The sequence below is a fragment of the Phodopus roborovskii genome, unplaced genomic scaffold (assembly GCF_943737965.1).
Source record: "Phodopus roborovskii unplaced genomic scaffold, PHOROB, whole genome shotgun sequence".
NCBI lineage: Eukaryota > Metazoa > Chordata > Mammalia > Rodentia > Cricetidae > Phodopus > Phodopus roborovskii.
Window position 1 is genome coordinate 13,673,633 of NW_026126407.1, and position 21,239 is coordinate 13,694,871.

Genomic DNA, 21,239 nt, shown 5'->3' on the forward strand with positions numbered 1-21,239 from the left:
GCAAGTCTCCCTGATAGGCACCAACATTAGGGTACCACCATCATTGTGTGCCTACTGCAGTTCAGGATTGGCCATGGGCAGCCAAGGGGCTAGGGGCCTTGGCCATAGTCTGTTTATGGCTGCTGTTATTAATGGAGCTGTGAGGGACTAGGAGGCAAGAAACCCTACAGGATTCACCCTCTAGTGGTGGCTTTTGTTATTCCCCACTGAGAGAATGAAGGTTCTCAGAAACACAGCATCTTACTGTGCCAACAAATACAAGAGAATTCCAATAATGATGGAGACTTAACAAAAGGGTAAAGGAGCTGGTCTAAAGATGCCCCACCCATAGGACACAGTGGTGGTGGGGGGCACCTGAGCTCAATAATGACCACAATGGACCTGATCTACAGTGGGCAGAGGGAACATGCTGTTCCAGAAGAACCCATGAAAATGTATGCAGACTTCACCGCTTGGAAATCCCAGTGTCAAAGGGGGGGGGGGGTTAGACTGTGATTGTCACAGATACTAAAAGCAGAGAAGACTGTCAGGAGGCAGGACAGTAACATAGTGTCACACTGGTGCTCCACAGGTTACTGACCAATCAGAAAGAAAAATGAATGAAATTTATCTAGTAGTGATTACAGTGACCTGGAGTCTCCCTATCAGGGCACAGACGAGATGCCACAGGAAGCAGTCAGCTCACCCCATACAGGGCTCCTGTCAAACCCCAAGCTTGCATCTAAGCACGAGAAAGCAAAGAGATTAAGAATGTAGGTCAGCCTACAAGACAGTGACCTGGAGTCTTCAAAACATGAACTAGAAGTCAGTGTGAGGGCAGGTGAAAGAAAAAACCCCGGGACATCAGTCTAGACAAAGACATCGAAGCAAGAGAGATGGATAAAACCGATAGAATCATGGCATACTATTCAGCTGTAGGAATGAAAGTTGAGAACACTCAACACAGGCATCAAAAACATCCCAAGTGAAAGCAATCAGCCACACACAGCTGGCCTTCCTGCAGATAAAACACCGTAAAAAGACAGCTTGGAGTCAGAAAGTAGGCTAGTAACAGCCCATGGCTTGGGGGAGGCAGAGGAGTGACGGAAATTCTCTAAAGTTCATTGTGATGAAGGATGCACAACTGCGAGTTCACTAAAAACAATCAATGAATTGCCTGGCCCACTCCCCTGTCCCCTCCCTCCCTATCCCTCTCTTCCTTTCACAGGACCGGGAACTGATCGCTGCAGCCCCAGACTGTATTTTAAATGATGGAACCACATAGTAATTATTTGCATCTCAACAAAGTTGTGTTTGAGAGAGAGAGGTAGATGGACAGACAGACAAAGATAGACAGAAGCTAAAGAGACAAAGTAACCAACATTTTCACGCTAGACACTTAAATGGATCCTGGACTGGGGAGAAAAAGCAGGTGTAAAGGCATTTCAGGGTTCACTGGAGGACTGGGCTATGGAGTGATACGGTGATGTTATTGGGCTGGTGTTTTCTTGGGTGTGGTAACGGTGCTTGGATGTCTTTCCCCTTTGATCTGCAATTAGAAATACTTGCATTTAGAGCAGTGGTTCTCAACCTGTGGGTCATGACCATCGGAAAACACACTTTTCCAAGTGTCTTAGGAACTGAGACACCACTCAGTAGCAAAGGTACAGTTATGAAGTAGCAACAAAAAGAAATGTATGGTTGGGGGTTCCTAAGACCATGGGAAATATGTGTTTTCCAATGGTTGCGACCCACAGGTTGAGAACCTGTGATTTGGAGCAAGAAGTCAGGAATTTTGCTCTAGGTAAAGGGTGGAAGTGTCGAGCATGAGACCAGTCATGAACCAATGCTGGCCCAATGCCAGTGACATGATGGGTCCATGGGACTTGGTCACAGCAGGTCCTCAGCTTTCATAAATTTAAAGATCCCATCAGCAGATACTTTCACGTTTTCCCCTTTGCCTACTATTCCAAAGAATTATCCTTTTGTAAGCTTTTGCTTTTTTTTCTGGACCCAGTGCTCACTCCGTAGCCCTGGGTAGCCTTGAGCTAGAGATTCAGTGATCCTGATTTGTGCATTGCTTGCTTGAGTCTCCTCAACTTTGACTGAATTGCCAATTGAACATCCCAGGGTCCTGACTACCTGAACAACTCTGTTGTCACCAAGGACACACACACAACTTGCTTAGCTGTGAGTGACTTCATGAGGGGGTCAACAGCCCCTCTTCCAAATGTCTTTTTAGCACACCCCTTTCCAAAGATCTCATGGATCCTGTGCCTTTGGCAGGGGATTTCCTATAGGAAAACCCTCTTTAGTTCCCAACACTGTTGGCATGAACCTGGGCTCCTTGTGATGGGCCATGCAGACCCCTCCAGACCCATCTTCTGCCCTCCTACACCCGCTAATTTAGTAAGTCATACCATGATCTACACTTGGCCTCTATGGGTTTTTTTTTTAAGTGTCACCCTCCTTCCTGTCTCTGGGCATCTAAATGCTGTCACCCTCTGTCTAGAACACCATCCCCTACCCCCACCTTTTTGTCAACCAACCCTTGGTGCAGCCTTCCACTCTTTAGCCTGGCATCTTTTCTTAAGAAGCCCATCACTGCTTGCTTTCAGCACCTCTAGTTTGGCTTCTCGTTGTGCACATTTCCTCCTGCCCTTACCACTGATGGAATTATACAACTGTTGACCCATTGTCCTCCCACAGCTAGGGCTGAGCCTTTCTGTGCCTCAGAACCTTGCAAAGACCTAAACGCGCGGCGGCACATGTGTTACTGAAGTAAAACCCCAGGGAAGGACCGCAGAGATGCAGTGTCTCAGCTATTTCTCTGCTTAAACTGCATTCTTCAGCACATCCTGTTAGGTGTCCACACTCTGAGTCCTGAGCCCCTACTCTTTTCCTTTTGTCTTCTGGGGTTAGTCACAAAGCCAGAATGATGGACAGATGGATTACAAGAAGGTCCGGGTAACTGTGCGCAGGGGAAAAGATGCACAGGCTAGGATTTGCTTTCACCCGGTTGGCGAGGCTATTATCCTTTGACCCCTGGGTTCTCTCCCCACCAAGAAGGTGCCTTTTTATCCAGAACCCAGGAGGCAGCATCCTTGGTGACTGAAGTGCTGAAGCTGTCCACTGGGCGGCACCAGACCACCACCACCTGTGCCTATCCACCCTGGTCTAACAAGACTGGGCAATGGAGAAAGCATTAAAAGTGCCCCAGGAGCTCCAGGTTCTATTTATGACCCAGAATGGTAGGGCCATTAGATGTGCCCGCCACCTCCCTGCTACCATTCTTTCCCATTGGCTTGCTCAAAGAGAGAGAAGCCAGCCGGCACTTTGCAAATCTGGGCTTGGTCACTCTGACCCCAAATCCTGCCTCTCAAATTGTCAAGTGGCCCTTCATTCATTCATATTCCAATTATTGTCCATATGCATGCACAAGCCAGAGACTGAACCCGGGCCTTGGATACAGCAGATAATTCCTCTACCACTGATCCATGTCCCCAGTCCTCAGTTATCACCAAGAGCAATTGTGAGTTGTGACTGACATCCTGGGATGGAGAGTAAACCCCTGTACATGAAGAATGCTGTGTATGCTTAAACATCTTCAGGGCCCTGCTGTCTTTAAAGGGAGACTCTCTCAACCTATTTATGGTTAGCTTTTAGAATTCTTGTGATAATTAGCTTCAGCGGTTCACACATGGATTAAAAAGTAGCAGCTTCAGTATTCAAATGCTGTCTTTTCACAGCCTAAAAGAATCCTAAAGTTCTGGGATGTAGGGAGTAGATGCAGATTTGTCCTTTCTATGTATACTACTCTGTTCATTTTTGTGTCTTTGACGAAGCTTGAACTTCAGGATTATCATCCAAAAAGAATATTCTGCTAACCTGACTGTGTGTGGCTGTCACTGTCTACCAGGCCTGGACCTAGGAGCTGGCCTTCCCCAGAAACCCAGCACCACATGCCCTCATTAACTGTGTGTGTGTGTGTGTGTGTGTGTGTGTGTGTGTGTGTGTGTGTGTGTACACATACATGCACACATATGTGAGCATACACAGGGTGTGGCAGAGGTCATTACAAGTCATTCACTACTTTGTTTCCAGAGACAGTGTCTGTCATTGCCCTGGAGTTCACTGACAACACTAAGCAGCCTGGCCAGTGACCACCCCCCCCATCCTCCTGTCTCCACTTTCTAGGGTTACAAGGTCAACCCATGCCTGCCCTCTCTGTGGGTGCTGGGGATTGGACTCAGGTCTTCAGGCTTGCACAAGAAACACTTCACCCTCTGAGCACTCTCCCCAACATCCAAATTTTATTCTCTTAAATAAAAAAGGAAATCTGTCTTTTATAGAAGTGAAATGTGTTGGTCTTAGGAAACTTGAAGAAAGTAGAAATGAAATAAAAATTACTCATGTTCTCAATGTGATTTGTATTCTCTCTCTCTCTCTCTCTCTCTCTCTCTCTCTCTCTCTCTCTCTCTCTCTCTCTCCATGGCTTCTCTGTGTAGCTTTGGAGCCTGTCCTGGAACTCACTCTGTAGACCAGGTTGGCCTTAAACTCATAGAGATCCATTGATGTACCCTCTCCGGTGGTGACAATCAAAATCAAAGACACCACCAAATGTCTCCAGTGGAGAAACTCGGGCTGAGCTGCAATTAGGTCACCATGGACTATCTGGTCTTTCTTCTTCTCGCTTCTTCTAAATAGAATAGGACCATATTCCCTTATTCACACACTCACACACATATGCATACACATGACAGACATACATGTACACACACATACACACATGCACACACACATGCACACATGCACACATGAGTACAGGTTCTCATGGAGGTAGACTTTACTAACGCTGCTAGAGTTACAGGTTATGGTAAGCTGCCTGATATGGGTGCTTGGAATTGGACTCAGGTCTCTCCAGCCCCTCCACTTGATTTAAGTTGGAAGCATTTCCTGAGTCATTACAGTTTCTTCAGGGCAATGTTTTTTAATGGTTGTGTAATATCACCAACTGGCTAGACATCCAGCACTGAAAGCCATTTTGCCCATCCCCTATGGCTGGACAGTTAGATTGGGTTCAGTGTTTCAGGGGTATAAATAATGCTTGTATGAATGGCCTTATGTATAAATCAGAATTTGTATAAATATCTGAATATTCTCCAAGAACAGATATAGGTGGAGAAATCCCCCTGTCCAAGACCTACAGCACAGTTACATCTGCTTTCGAATTCTAAGCTGCCCAAGAAGCAGGTATGTGTTAAATGCTTGAGTAGGAGCCTCACAGCCCTTCTGGGGGCTGGGGAGTCACATCTCAGTGGGGAAGGAAGAATGGGGAGCTGTTCCCAGCATCCTTCCTCATGGTGCTGGGGTAGCAGCTGTGGTTTTATTGTGATTCAAGTGTAGCAGGACAGGCTCATATCTTCAGAAACACTCTCAAGTCAGATGATGAGTCCTTTTTTCTTCCAACTCACGGATCCATTTGTGGAGAAGGCTATTGGTGGCTCACCAGGATATGCAAAGTCGGGGTTGATTAATGACAAGTGATGTGTGTGTGTGTCTGGGGGGGGTGGCCAGACACAGAACTGTGTACTGTTCACTAGCCAGACATGGTCTCCAGTAGCAGCACTGCACGGTCTCCATTGGCACCTGGGGGCTGGCTGGGAATGCACACCCTGCTCATGTCAGATCCCACCCAAGAGGCAGGAGACTTGAAAGGCCTCCCTCACACTGAGCCTAGAGTTCTCTGCTGCCACAGTTTACTGAAACTGGGCTCAATCAATGCTCAGCCCCCTGAGAAAACAACTTACTAAGCTTCCAAACTCAGCACCCTTTGTTGCATTGTAGCTGGCTGTCACTCACAGAGCATTCATAGGCCACAGCATACACAGCTATCATTCTCAGCAGTATCTCCTCCATGGCCATCAGCCACCATCACCATCACCCTTGTAGCCTGCCACAGTGACTCTTGAGAAAGTATGATAGGGCTTTGGGAGTTTCCTTAAGAAAGTCTTAATTTAGTCTGGGTGTTGGTGGTGCACACCTTTAGTCCCAGCACTTGGGAGGCAGAGGCAGAGTTTGAGGCCAGTCTGGTCTATAGAGCGAGTTCCAGGACAGCCTCCAAAGCAGTACAGAGAAACTCTGTCTCGAAAAACCAAAACCAAACAAACAAAAAAAGGAAAAAAAAAAAAACCAAAAAAACAAAAAACCCTCTTAATTTGTGAGACTATCCGCCCCCCCCCATTAGATGCAGCTTTTTGCAAATAAGGAAATCAGGATATTTTATTATTGGGTCCATATGATATTCGACTCAATCTCATGAGCTTGTTCCTCTGTGGTCCCATGCTCATGAGGATACTATCCCATCTCATGATGTTCATATGGGTCAATTTGGATGGTGAATGAGAGAGCAGTTTGGGAATCTTGAAATAAATTTTTAGCTGGGTATACTGGTGCATGGCTGTGACCTCAGCACTTGGGGGGGCTAGAGGCAGGAGGATCAAAATCTAGGGGGCAACCTTGGCTATGTAAGATCCTGACTCAAAAATGAACACACATACAAGCCTTTGCACCCTACAGTGATTTTCATGCTGTGTTAGTGAATGAGAAGGTCACATTTTCCTAAATTCCATTCTGGGTGACTGAGGATGGGCATAGCACAGGACTACAAGGACAATGGCCTGGCTGGCTCACACTGCTAACTTGACAGGAAATCTGGACTCTGTTGGATTTGTGGCTAGCAGAGTAGATCTCTCCGCCTTGACAGTTATAATCCATTATCCCCTGTTCCAAATTTCCCTCAATTTCTAGAAAACCAACAAACTGAAATTCTGCAAACCCATCCCTCTTCAAGAACTGTTAGGGCAACTCAGAGATACTTTCCACTCATGGCAGAAAAGGGCCACAGTCCCTGACTCCCAAGTCTATCCTTCCTGAGCTAGACACTCAGCTGCCCCTACCGCCCTTGGCAGCCCCTTACCTGGGAATCACCGGTGGATTTTCGGAGACTCATGTGGGCAGTCTCTGGAGGGTGCGCCGGGGTCCCTGTTGCGTGGTATCCATTCACTGTGGGGACAGAGACACAGCTCAGATGCTGCAGGGGCCACAGACAGGCACCCTCAACTTCCGGCCACAGCAGCCCTTTCTCTCCCACCTCATCCCAGGGTTGCAGGGGGTCTTATGTGCCAGGGTCCATCTTTTGGGATCTGATATGCAGATAAGAGCTAGGAAAGAGTGGAAAGCTCCAGATCCTGGCAGCCAGTGTCCTAAACTCTCAGAGCCCAGCTGCCACCACAGGTGCTGACGAGGAGTCCTGTCTCTTTCTCCTGAGTCAGGTGGCTCACACACCACAGGCCTATGAGTCCTCTTCCTCCCTCTGAGGGATTTTTCTACCCTCAGTCTCTGAATGCTGTCATGTAATTAAGGGTGAATATTCTTTTTCAGAAATGGTTGGGATCAAAAATATTTCAGATTTTGGACGTTTTAGGACTTGGAAATGTTTTACCGGGTATATAGCACCCATCCAAAAGAGGCAAACTCTGAAACACCCTTCAGCTTGACTGGATTTGCAGTTACTAGGACACACACCTCTGGGCATTACTGCAAGCATGTTTCCGGTGAGGTTTGCTGAGAAGTCTGAGATTGGCTGAAAGTCAAGGCCGGGTCCTGAAAAGCCTGATGAGCAGACTGACTTTCATCTCTCTCTGCTCCCTACCAACAGATGCAATGTGGCCAGATGCCTCATATGCCCTCAGTCTCCCTTCCCTGTGGTGTGGTGATGGACTGCATCTCTCCCCCAAAATGAATAAAAATAAACCCTTCCTTTCTCGTGTGTGTGTGTGTGTGTGTGTGTGTGTGTGTGTGTGTGTGTGTGTGTGTGTGTGTTGTATTTCCCGGGTCAGCCTCTGGTGTTGCTTCTCAAGAGCCTTGTTATTTTGAGGCAGGGTCTCTCATCAGGACCTGGGCTCATCAGTTGGGCTTGGCTGATGACTCTCAAGCCCCAGAGATCTGCTTGCCTCTGCCTCCCCAGTGTTGGGGTTACAGACACACATGGCCGCATGTGGCTTTTTTATGTGGATGCTGGGAATGAAGTTCAGTTCCTCATGCTTGTATAACAAGCACCTTCCCCAGTAAGCTGTCTCTCAGCCCCTTAAGTTGCTTTGCCATGTGGTTTTGTCATAGCAGTGAGAAAGCAACTAATACATGCTCTCACATCCAAAGCTGGTAGGTATATTTGTGTTCAAAAATTTTAGATTTTGGATTCGGGGGATAGGATTTTCAACCTGGGTAATGGAAATAGGATGGGATGGACTAGTCATGAAATTTGGCTTTATTAATAAGTGATGATCAACTACATGAATTTTTGAGCTGCAGTTTTCCTACAACAAAAAATAACAGGGCCTGATGGCTCACACCTGTCATTCCAGAGTTCAGGGGGTTGAGACACCAGTGAGTTCTGGACCAACCTGGGCAACTTAATGAGATGATGTCTCAAGACAAAAAATAAAAAGAGGCAGGTGTGATGACACACGAAGAGCCTGTGAGTTCAAGTGAACTCTACATAGTGAATTCTAGGTCAGCCAGGGCTATACAATGAAACCTTGTCTCAACAAAACAAAGCAAAAGTGAAAATAAAAATTTTAAAAATGTTGGAGATTCGGCTTGGAGGTAGAATGTCTCTAGCATATACAGGAGTCTGGGCTCAAGCCTTAGAAGAACACTTGCATTTGTACATACATGCATACATACATACATACATAACACACACACACACACACACACAGAGAGAGAGAGAGAGAGAGAGAGAGAGAGAGAGAGAGAGAGAGAGAGAGAGAGTTTTGAAGTCCCACCTCTCTCTAGAATGCTTCTAGTCCAATTCTTGGGCAAACCTACTTATATCCCCACTGAGTACTGATACGTCTCCTTTCATGGGGTATGGGAAATCCTGATTGCAATGTCTTCTTATTGCTGTGGCTAAACATACTTGTCACTTCCACCTTCAAGCCTCAGCCTTGCTTCCCATGCCTGATCTTATGGGTTCACACTGGGACCCACACTCTTCCCCAAAATCATGAGTTTAGGGAAGCCATTTCTCTTTGGTGTCAAGGAAATGGGTGTGATTCCACAGTCTCCAAATCTGCTTAGTAAGTGTATCCGAAGGAGGTGATGAGCATGAAAGAGACTTGTGTCTTCTACAGGACTTCCTTTAAAAGGAGAGGAGGAAAGTGGAGAGGTGGCTCGAGGTGTGTGTGTGTGGGGGGGGGGGGTCAGGCACTTAGTGCTCTTGCAGAGGACCTGGGTTCATTTCCTGACATCCACATGTAGGTCACTTCCAGTTCCAGGGATCTGGCGTGCTCTTCTGGCCTCTATGAGCAGCACATACATGTGATGCACTTATGTGCATGCAAGGAAGGTACACAACTTTAAAAGGGGCAGGGAGAGGAGAGTAGGGATGGTTGCTGTCTTGGCTGGATTTTATCCTCTGAGAACCACCAGCTTGCACCACCTCTAGAAACTGGAGAGTTAAACTGTCCTGATGCCCTAGGCTGGGCAAGACTGCCAATGTGTACACGTGGTGGATATATTATTTATGATCTATTAAAGCTTGCCTGAAGGTACAGAAAGCAAAGCTAGCCACAAGCCACAGAGTCAGGCAGTGGTGATACACAATTTTAATCGCAGCAGCCATACTAGCATGCCATAGGACCAGGCAGTGGTGGTACTCACCTTTAATCCCAGGACTCGGGAGCCAGAGGCAGATGGATCTCTGTTAGTTCAAGGCCACTCTGAGCTACACCATATTGATCCAGTCTAAATAGAAACAGCTTACACAAAGGTGATCTCACAACTTGGGGTCACATGCCTTTAACACCAGGATTTGAGGGATATAAGAGAAAGAAAAACAATCAGTCTTAGAATTAGTCTCTAGCCACGATGAGGAGAGCACAGCAGTCTGAGTGAATCTGAGGAGCAGTGAGGTTGGTAGCAGTTTGAGGATCGCCCCTTTGGTCTGAGGTAGCTGCTTTGCTTTCCTGATCTTGAATCTCAATATGCGTCTCTGGATCTTTTATTTTTCATGTTACAGATATACACACATACAAAGAATAGTTGGAGGACTACAGTAAGGCATAGGAACTAATGTCCAATTCACAGCTCTTCCGGAAGTTCTGCGAGCAGGGGGCAGAAGAGAACACATCTGAAAGTCCCCAGCACCTACTATAGTCAGGGCATCCCATGTGCATGGAGACTTCCCTCACAGGCTCATGTGTTTGAACACTGGCCCCTTAGCTGGAAATATTGTTCTGGGAAGCCATGAAGCCTTTGGGACATGAAACCTAGCTGGCAGACACAGGCCACCTAGAAGTGCACAGGGCTTGAGGGTTGCCAGCTAGCTGCATTTCTAGCTCACCCCTCTGCTTCCAGCTACAGATGTGAGGAATCCCAGCAGCTGGCTCTCAGCGGTGAGATTCACCAGGCTAACCTGCCATGAGAGACCACATCCTCTAAAATGGTGAGCCAAAGCCAGCCCTTCCTAGCCACATTGTTTCTGTTAGGTCTTCTGCCTCAGTGGCAAGAGAAGTAGTGACACGCAGCTCAGAACCCCAAAGTTTTAGAGTTTTCATTTTTATTTTTTAGATTTAGTTATTATGTATACAGTGTTCTGCCTTGACGACAGACAGAAGAGGGCATCAGATCTCATCACAGATGGTTGTGAGCCACACTGTGTTTGCTGGGAATTGAACTCAGGTCCTCTGGAAGACCAGCCAGTGCTCTTAACCTCTGAGCCATCTCTCCAGCGCCACTTGTAGAATTTTTAAGAGTGAAAAATTCTATGACATGAAACAAAGCTTAAAATATTGTGTAAAATTACCTATGGGTTTTCTGTTTATACTTGGAACCCATCCCCCAAATATCTCCTCGTGTATTCCCAAATAGGAAGCATTTCTGGTCTCAAAGCATTTTAACTAAGGGATACCACATCTGGAATGGAGTGGCCAGGGCTGAAGCAAGCCATGGGCAGTGAGTTGGCAAAGACAATTCTAGGTAGAACCTTTTCATGGTGGGTGATATAGCTCATCTTCTATTGCTTGCAGCAAACAATCCAGAGCCATTTGCAAACAAAGCAATGCTCAACTGCCCCTGGACAGTTGGGCTTCTCTGGATTTGTAAGGTCAGCTGTAGACTCTTGAAGAAGTCTGGGCAAGCATGTACACACAGACACAGACACAGACACACACACACACACACACACACACACACCAAGTTAAACACCAAGTTAAGAGAAATTGGTCTATAGCAGGGCCCCATTCAATATGTGGAGAAGAAAGTACAATAATTCTGCCAGGGCCAGCTCCATAGCCATGGTCCTCACTCAGCTCTCAGGTAGTTGGCCAAATGTTAATCATAGCAACCAGATGAGAAAGGCAGCCAGAGAGGAGAATCTGGGACTCTAAAAGCATCAGAAACCCATGAAACCAGCTCAGATGGGCAAGAGGCTTTGTCAGGAAAGCCATTATATCTGACATAGTACATCCACTGCCACAGTGGGATACTGGAAAAAGTTTGCTTATCAAATAGGACAGGGTTGAAATGGATAGACTACAGATGCTGGAACTGGGCATGGCGGTCCACATCTGCAATCCCTGTGTGTGTGTGTGTGTGTGTGTGTGTGTGTGTGTGTGTGTGTGTGTGTGTGTGTGTGTTGCAGGAGGACTGCAAGGTAAACAACCCTCATAGGGAACACCGTGCCTCCAAAAGAGATGCCTGAAAGTATAAGATGGCACATACTTGGGCTCTGGGAATGATTAATAGACAAGCATAAAGACAAAAAGAGATGTAATTTAAAGGACCGGGTGGGGACATGTATAAAACATCTTACCCCATAAACAAAGAGGACAGCATTTGCCAAGAAGCCATGGGATATTTGAAAAGTTAACCACACTTAAGCCACAAATAAACTGCCAGTGCATGGCAGAAGGCATAAATAACTCAGGCCACATTCTTTGACCAGGACACAATAAAAGTGATATTAATAATGAAAAATAAACACACAGGGCTTCCAACCACCACCAAACTTCCAAATAGTTGGAAACCTAAGAGAGAACTTGAGAATATAATTACACATTATTTAGAAAAGAGTAAGGAAGAATATGTTAAGACGAATGGATAAAGCATGCATTATAGTTTCAGGAGAATTCATAACTTTAATTACTCTATTACTGAGCCCAAAGCAACAAAAATAAGTGGACTAAACATTGCCTCTAAAGATCTGGTAGAAAAAAAAATTAAATGACCTCCAAAACTAACCAAGGAAAACAGGAGGCAGGCCCAGTGTGGGAAATGAATGTTAAGACATGGGAATGACATTGATAACCCAGAGCTGGTGCTCTCTCTCCCTCCCCTCCTCCCATGTGTGTGTTATTGTGTGTATAGGCATATGCATGTGTGCATTCAGGATGGGGTAGGAATCATAACAATAAGAAAGGAGATGAAGTAGCTTAATTTGAGAATAACCACAGATGCTTAGAATTAGGTTAGAATACTTAAACACAAAAATTACAGGCAAGACATATTAAAAAAAATTTTTTTTAACGCAAGAGCACATGATTTCTAGTTGTAGGCTAATAAAACCCAAACCTTCCATAAGATTCACATTATCAAAATGACTTCAAGAACACTTGAAATGGGAGGGGCAGGAGAAGGAGAAGAAGGGAAGAGGGAAGATGAGGAGAATTGGGAGACAGTGGGGAGGGTCAGGAATGGGGGAGGTGGATGAGGAGGAGACCTTTGAAAAGTGCACCTCCTCTAAAAGGCACCAGGCCCAGATGGTTTTATGAGCACGTTCATGCTCTAAGAAAATAGTCAGCCACAGTTATCCCAACACCTAGAAACATGAGATTGGTTTGTCAGTCTGTACACTCTGATCCTTTATACCACAGAGACAAACCACAGCTCTGTCTGGTGATAAATAAAACATGTTTTCTCTGAGCAGGTAATGATGCCACTAAACTTGTTATCATCGGGTCCCTATAAGCCCAGGCTGTTCCCCAGATCTTTGAGGGCAGAGGATGCCCTTCTGACCCCCACTCATTCCCCAGAAATCACTAGGTACATTCTATAAGCTGCACCCTGCCACCCAGCCCTGGCTCCCCTGGCTCCCCTGGCTCCCAGCCCTGCCAGGAGCCTGCTAATGCCCAGGCATTCTGCCTTTAATCCAGCCCCTTGTTCTTTCTTCAATTCTAGTCTGTCAGCTGTTGGCTAATTACTGCTCATGTCAAAACAATTACTGGGAAGAAAAACTAATTTTCCATTCAACCATTTCTCCCCACACAGCAGTTCTCTCCTGACCCTGCCGTGTTATGTGTCTCTCTCTCTACTCCAGGCGGGCATGTTCAGAAAGCCTACCAGTGAAAATGAGAACAGTTAAAGCCCATGAGACCCAGGGCCCTTTCCCAGGAGCAGCCCGCCCTCTGGACTCCTAATTCACCAGCCACTGGCCACAGGATAAAGGAAGCCCAACTGGGGGGCACCCAAGGCCTCCAGCCTCTGAGAGGGAAGTAAAATTAATTGATCGAGGATTAGTCTACCATAAAGAGCACAGAACTGGGTGGGGAAATGAGAAAAGGCACTGTGGTACGCCACTTTTGAGAGTATTCTTTATATGTACTTATGTGTGCTATGGATATCATGGGCAGAAGTGTCCAGTACACACACACACACACACACACACACACACACACACACAGAGAGAGAGAGAGAGAGAGAGAGAGAGAGAGAGAGAGAGAGAGAGGGATTCACATACAGAATCATCTAGAGCAATGACACTTTTGAGAACCACAGCTGCAGCTGCAGGAGAACACTAGAGTGGATTCTGTGGTAAGCACTTGGTTGTAAGTAGGCCTAGCTCTGCACCTTTCAGCCCCAGCATGACCCCAGCATGCTCCCAGCATGCTCCTAGCATGCCTTGCAGGTGCCTTTTCAAACTCAGCTTCTTCAGAGAATTCAGGGTCTTCATCAGGCCATTCAGGGGGAGTCAGTTTTATATATATATGAATAGCCTTTTGTTCCAGAAACTTCTGTCTAGCCACTTGGTCTTTATTGTCTGTCTTGGGTGTCTAGAATGTAGACTGTGCTTCCAAAGATAAAGTTCACAGTACATTTTCTCCTGTGGCTGTGACTGGGTGAAAACCTAGGGCAACATGGGGGAATCAATTTCCTCAAACTCCTTGGAGGTTTATTCACCAGAATCACAGGTTCTAAAGAGATTAGCCCCTTTCCAACAGGGAGAACCATGGCCTCCTTCCTTGATGGCAACAGAGGTCTGATTCAGGTTGTGGAGTAAACTTTCAGTTTGAACACTTGTGAACCTGTAATGTTGGAGAGGCCTGCTCCTGAGTGGCCAAGGCAAGCATCCAGAGCTTCCTGGCTTAGGGCTGAGCATGAGGGCGTGGCTTGGAGGCACTTCCAGTCTCTGCTTGGGAGACATGGCTGTGTGCTGCATACTCCCCAAGCTCACTTCTCAGGCTCCTCCCAAATCCTGGGCCTCTCCCCTGTACCCTGGTCCCCTTGGGCTTCTAGAGACTCAAGAATAACCCCTAACAGCCCATTGCCTAAGACTGGCAAAGACTGGTCCTAAACCCTGTTTTCCCAAACACCCTTCCCTATTCCCTACCAGGGCAGTCTAGGTAAGTAATAAGTGTTTCTATCTTTAAAACAAAACAAAACAAACAAAACCCCACCAGTTCAGGGCATACCCCAAGCCAGAGGCTCAGGTGGGAGCTCCCTTGGAACATTTGCTCTGGAGGATGCACCATCCACTGGCTACAGGTGATTTTTAAACAAACCTTATTTAATTAAAACCTAAATGAAGCATCATAGACTAGAAAAAGTGCACTCATAGAAAACTTATCAAGTTCAAATAAAGTCTGACATTTAGTTAAGAGTAGTGCATGAGGCCCACTTCCTGGTTCGGACAAACGGACTCTGGCTGTGATGGACATTCATAGGGGAAACTGAAAGGATGATATATCGGGCAACCTTAGACTGTAGCTTAGTGGTAGAGGGCTTGCCTAGCCTACATGAGGCCCTGGGTCTCATCCCCAATGCTACCATCCTCTTCTAAAAAAATTAATTAGAAAAGAAAGGCTGTACAGAGAATTTCTGTGCTATTTTTATTCTACTTGTTTGTAAGCATAAAATTGTTCCCAAAGATCTTAAAAGTTATTAAATTAAGTAAGTTAAATTCCAGTTTTTTTTTTCTTTCTTTTTTTTTTTTTTTTGTCGTAGCACACATACCAGGATCACAAATGGCCAGTGGCCTCGGTATTGAGCACAAGGTACAGACTGTGTTCATGACCCTCACAAGCCCTACAGGGAGGGATAGCGCTTCTCTCTGCTGACCCTCACCCTACAAGTGACCTCAGGCATGACACGTAAAGAAGGCCATTCCTTGCCCCATTTTCCTCCCCTGTGTCTGAGACAGTTTCTCTCTCCACAAGCCAATCCTTCCACAATACATGCTAAAGCAGCCCAGAGAGGGAGTTTGATGTTACCAGCAGTCACTGAAAGGCTCTCAGGAGTTGTGTTGTAGACTGAATGGCTTTTCATTTGGAAAGCCTGGCGGTAGGCAGCACTAGTAAAGCCACTGAATCCACAGGGCTCCTTAACTCTGGTGACATTAAAAGAGGTAACGTGGGCCAGGTCCCCAGCCCGGTAGTCATCGTAAATATCACCCAACATTTAAAAAGGAGAATGGTCCCGAGGGCTCAGGTATATAGCTAGCTCTCTCCTCCCCAGCCAGGAACCTGGCTATTTTTGTTAATTGTGAGAGGAATGAACCAGCTCTGCCCTGAGCCTGAAGACCCTGTGGAGGGCAGGAGGGCCCCTGGAATTAAAGCCACCCCCACCCCACCCCACCCCACCCCTGTGCAGCTTAGTGGGGTTAATCCGTGGTATCCCAACATTGTTTAGTGTTCCATGCTTTCCTTCAGGAGGGGCCGGAGGGATGTCTGTGGTCTCTGGTCAGGAAATGTGATTTGGTTTTCTTCACTGCCTTTTACACACACACACACACACACACACACACACACACACACACACACACACACAGTGTAAAACTTCTCCACTACTAAGAGAAAGCAGAGCGCTGGTGTAGCCTGGCAGCTGCTCATGAAGTCGGTACTGCTCACCCTTCGGCCGTTCCCTCCTTCCCACCTCCGCACGCAACAGGAAAGCCAGTGTGCCCCTCTCTCAGCTCACCTGGCTTGACAGACCCTGTCCCGCCTCCCTCCTGTCCGGACCAGCCGCCACCCTCATTCTGTTACCAAGCCTTGCGATCTTTGACCTGGTTGTTCCTGGTCAGATTCACTGACTCTTCCACTCCTCACCAACACTTCCATATCCTAAATCTTGTCCTAAATGTCACTTCTTCCATATGGTCCCCATTCCCCAGCCACTGCCATGTTGCCTCACTTCCACTCCTTGTTAGAGCGTGCAGGGATCACCTGGCCTATTTCCTTTGTGCTTGCTTGTCTGACTCCCCCCCAGGATGTCTGTTCCCTGGGGATGGGAAACTGTGGCATTATTAGTGATAGAGGTGGAGGCAGGAATGGGCAACGGTGGCATATTTACTGATAAAGGTGGCTGACAGGGTCCACATGCTGGCTCAGTAGGTAAATGCACTTGATGGACGAGCCTGACAATCTAATTGTCCACAGTGGAAGGAGAGACATCCCCTCACCCCCGCAAACTGTCTTCTGACCTCTGACATGGTGGCACACACGCTGACACTCACACTTTACACACACACACACACATTAATAAAGTCCAATCTCTGTCAAACTAAATGAGAAAAAGAGCCAGGAAAACAAAACAAAATGCAACAACAGACAAACCAGAAACCTTGTGATCCCCTACAGAGAAATAGAGTGGACACTACCTAAGAGACTTGGATTCAAATGTGAGGAAAGAAGATTACAGCACACAGCAGACCCTGCTGTCCTTGGAATGGTACATGAGGATGGAGGGAAGATGGAGGACAGAGGGAGGATGGGGAATGGATGGGGAGGATGGAAGAAGGATAGAGTGGATGAAGGGAGGGAGGAAAGTGGGTGGAGTGAAGACAGAAGGAAGAAGGAGGGTGGGGAGTTAGAGGATGGATGGAGGTGGGTGAAGGGTGGTGGTTGGATAATGAAGGGAAGACGATGGGAGAGGGTGGGAAAGGGGAGGATGATGAGAAGGAGGGAAGAGAAGAGGAGGGGATGGATGGTGGGAGATGGATAGAAGAAGGATGATACAGGGGGAACAGAGACTTGTCCTAGTTAGCTTTAACTGTTACCTTGACACAACCTAGAGTCATATGAGAGGGAAACCTCCACTGAGGAATTCCCCAGAGCTGACTGGAGCTTAAGCATGCTTGTGGGGGGCCCACTGTGGGAGGCACCATCCCGAGGCAGGTGGTTGAGGGCTGTATAAGAAAGCTAGCTAACTGTGAGCAAGCCAGCCAACAGTGTTTCTCCAAGGTCTCTGTTTCAAGTTCTTGTCTGAGCTCCTGCCCTGACTTCCCTCGGCAATGGACTGAGACCTAAAGCTGAAATAAACCTTTTCCTCCCTTGCATTATTTTTGATAAGAGGTTTTATCACAGCAACAGGATGAGATTAGAACAAGGATGGAAGGCGGAGAGCAGACGTAAGGAAGGTGGCAGGAGGGAGGGCAGGCAGCTGACACATCTTTCTGCTCCATAGTGAACAGTATCAAAGTCATGAATCTAGGTCAGGCAGGCCTCTGCCATGATCACCCTCTGGGCTCCTAATATATGAATGGTGAAAAAGAGGCATGGTGGGAGAAACAACATGGCTGAGACCCCAGGAAACAAGTTATAATCTCTCAAATTAAGACGGCCACTGACAGTAGGCAAACTTAAATTTTAAATAGCACTAAGGCGGGGGAGGGCTTCCTCCTCCCGTGCCCCCCAGTTGGGATAGACTATACAGCTCTTGAGGCCCCACATTACAATTGGTGTGAAACCATAGAGTGGGGTCTCAGGATCCAAGACAGATTCTTCCTGCCTGATAGTCTTCCCTCTTCTCACAGGCCATAGCCCAGGGGCCTGTGAAAGACCAAGGCCACTGCTGTGGGCAGTGCCGAGTGGGGGTCCTGTCTCCCAGAACAGTTCCTTAACTCCCACTGTTGTAAGCCCCGGAGTCTTTGTTGTGGACCTCTCCTGTGCCCTGTGGGACATTTAGCAAGACCTCTGGACTCTTCCTAGACGATGCCTTTCCCCGTGTAGTCACAGACGCTGCTTAATGCCCCCTAGAAGGCAAAGCCTCTCTGGGTTGAGATCAGACAGGCTGGCGAGTAAGGGAGGGGCTGGGAATGCGTGAACACAGTTGGAGTCCCCTATAAAATGTGCTGACTCATCCAGGTCTTTTCCAGAACAGGGTGTGTCCCCCCCCCCCCCAAACCCTCCAAAGAGAGCCTGACCACTGAGTCTCTTTGCCAGAGTGCTGGTTATGCAGCACTCTATGACCTTACACTTGGGAAATGCCATGCTAGGAGGCGTGGACAGCCATTGCCCAGGCCCCTTCTGATCCTCTTAACTATGTCCCCACCATTCTTAACCCTTTAGAGGCCCAGCGCACTTGATGTTGGGCTACAGAGTGCTCTTGGCATGCTTCTGAGGCATCAAGTGAGAGTCTGTGAATTGGAGGCCTCTACAGAGGTCTAAGCCAGCTTCACCTAATGCTCCATCCTGGAGGCCAGTCCCCATAGGTGATGCACAGGGCACAGATAAGCCTGTGTGTGTAGTGTAGCAGTTTCTGTGTGAAGGCAACTGGTGACTTGTGAATACATGTAACAGTGAAGCCAGGCTCTGTGTGAAGACTTGGAGACACCCATCCCCTCCCCTGAGCACATCAACAGGGAGAAGAACTCTGAACACAGTAACACCATACACCCTGATGCAGACTGAGAGGTTGAGGTCCCCAAACAGAGCCTGTCTGGAGGAGGGAAACCAGAAGAAATCAAAAGCTGTTCTCCCTGGTGGCAAGCCCCGAAACCTTTGTCCTCACATCTAAGAACCAGCTGTCACCTAAGACATTTCTGCACAATCCTCATACCTATACCTATATCTCAAATGCCTCCACTCAGCTCCCCAGCTACCTCTGCAGATAACTCACATCCTCTCAAACAATCCCACTTCCTTTCCAGAACATTCTGTTCAAGAATTCCCCTGTAAATCCCCACCTTCTTTTAGCTTCCACTCCTCAGTGGGAGCTGTTCCGCACTGGACCGGAAAGATCTCCAATCTCTCACCTAACCCAGCCTCCTAAGCACTTCAGTCGTAAAGAACCCAGAGCTATAGCTAGTCCTGCCATCATGTTGGTAAGCAGGCTTCAGGGATCTGTTCTGGACCATCTCCATGTGTAGTCCACAAGATTCCATACCAGGTCTCAGAGCCTAGGACCCAGTCTCAGCTTCCCTGTGAAAGTGGGTGTGTAGCCCTCCCACTGACCCAAAGCAGCCCAATAGATCTTACCTGTTGGAGGCAGAGAGCTCCTGTGAGGGCCAGGGCTGGCTGAAATCCCAGGAGAATTGCTGGGCCGTTCCCAGGTGGTCTCTAGTCAAAGGAAAAACAAGATCACTTTGAGAATCCCATGATGGTACCCAAGTGACACAGAGCAGAGTGAGCCAGAGGTGGCAGGTCACCTTCCTTCCTTATCTCAGCCCCATGGGAACCTGCTTCCTGCTTATAACCCCTATTCTCCAACCCCACCCCTTTTGGCATATATAATGGGATGGGGCATATGACTGCCATCTGCACTTGGGAGACCGAGGCAGGAGAATCACAAGTCACTCTGGCTACATGATGACACCATGACTCTGAAAACAAAAACAAACCACCTAACTAAGGACAGAACAGTAGAGTGTGAAGATGCCTGGGGCTCACCCATTGGCCAAGGACCATCTTTCTATAGACCAAGGTTCTTTGCTTTGCACTTTGGGGTTTGAGGTTACCATAGGCTTTGAGAAGAAATACCCTGTGTGTAGCTGGGGATTCTGGGACTAGAGATGGGAGCCCTGGGGCAGAAGTACAGAGGAGTGACTTGGAGAGTGGGTTTTATTACTGTGTAGAGATTCCATGACCACACATTGGTTGAAGTACAGTTTTTGGTGGTCTTCCTGGCCACCTGTCCAGAGACTCAGCTACACAAGCTGATCAGAAACTAACACTGCAGGTCTATCACTGTCCCCCAGAACATAGGGCTGTGAGTGGGCTTCCGATAACATTACCTGGTGCTAAAAATAATGACTTCCTTTAGTCAGGTGTGGTGGCCCACATCTGTAATCCCTCAGCTAGGGAAGCTGAGGCAGGAGAAACAAAAGCTTAAAGTCAGGGCTTAGCAAGATGGCTTAGCAGATAAAGTCACTTGCTACCAAGCCAGGTGGCCTGACTTCAAACCCTGGGACCCACAAGGTAGATGCAAAGAATACACACACACACACACACACACACACACACACACACACACACAGAGAGAGAGAGAGAGAGAGAGAGAGAGAGAGAGAGAGAGAGAGAGTTTTTAAAGCTTGAGCTGCAGAGTGAATTAAAGGCAGTTCTGGACAATTTAGTAAGGCTCTACCTGGAGACAAACAAAACTTTCTCACTATACACATTCTGAGAATACAGGACAAGCTAGGAAGAAGCAAATATTACCCATAGTCCCACACTCAGAGGTTGACATTCCCTACAGTTTGGTACCCAGGTGTCCATTCATTTACTGCGCATAGACTTTTTGTTATTTGGGGGGATCTTTTGGTGGTGTTTTTGAGGGTCTTGTCTAGGCTAGCCTTGGACTTGCAGTGATCTTCCTGCCTCAGCCTCTGGACTGACAGGATTGCACATGTGTGCCACCACAAGTGACTGCTGACTGAGAACGTGCGAATCCACCTTTGAAAGAGAACCTAAGCTCCCTGTTCAGGTCACTCCAGGGGGCTGGACAGTCCAGGGGTCATGGCAGCGGCAAGTGAAGGGGTCTGCACTCCAGCTTGCCACTGGTGACCAGTACAATCTGAGCCAGTTCTCCAGTGCTCAGGGCTTCAGGTTCCCCTTCTGCAAAGTGAATTTCACAACAGCGGCAGCATCAGCACTCGCTGTTACACGGCCAGGCTTCAGCCAAAAGATCTTTTTAAAATTAAACAAAATATGGATGGATATAACATAATCCAATAAAAACTCCTATCACTGAAAAAGTCAATTGTT

General features: G+C 47.4%; 1 protein-coding gene across 5 annotated transcripts in view; it reads right to left on the bottom strand.

Moving 5' to 3' along the window:
- Gas7 (growth arrest specific 7) overlaps positions 1–21,239 on the bottom strand; it is a 224,066-nt gene that overhangs the window by 34,713 nt on the left and 168,114 nt on the right. For 4 of the 5 annotated variants that reach the window (XM_051180355.1, XM_051180356.1, XM_051180357.1 and 1 more), the window contains exons 3-4: positions 19,515–19,595; positions 6,959–7,044 (exon numbers count right to left, since the gene is read on the bottom strand). In XM_051180355.1, the coding sequence (XP_051036312.1) occupies positions 6,959–7,044; positions 19,515–19,595 (167 nt within the window). The remainder of the gene's footprint in view (positions 1–6,958; positions 7,045–19,514; positions 19,596–21,239) is intronic. The other variant, XM_051180358.1, reaches the window with a different exon arrangement.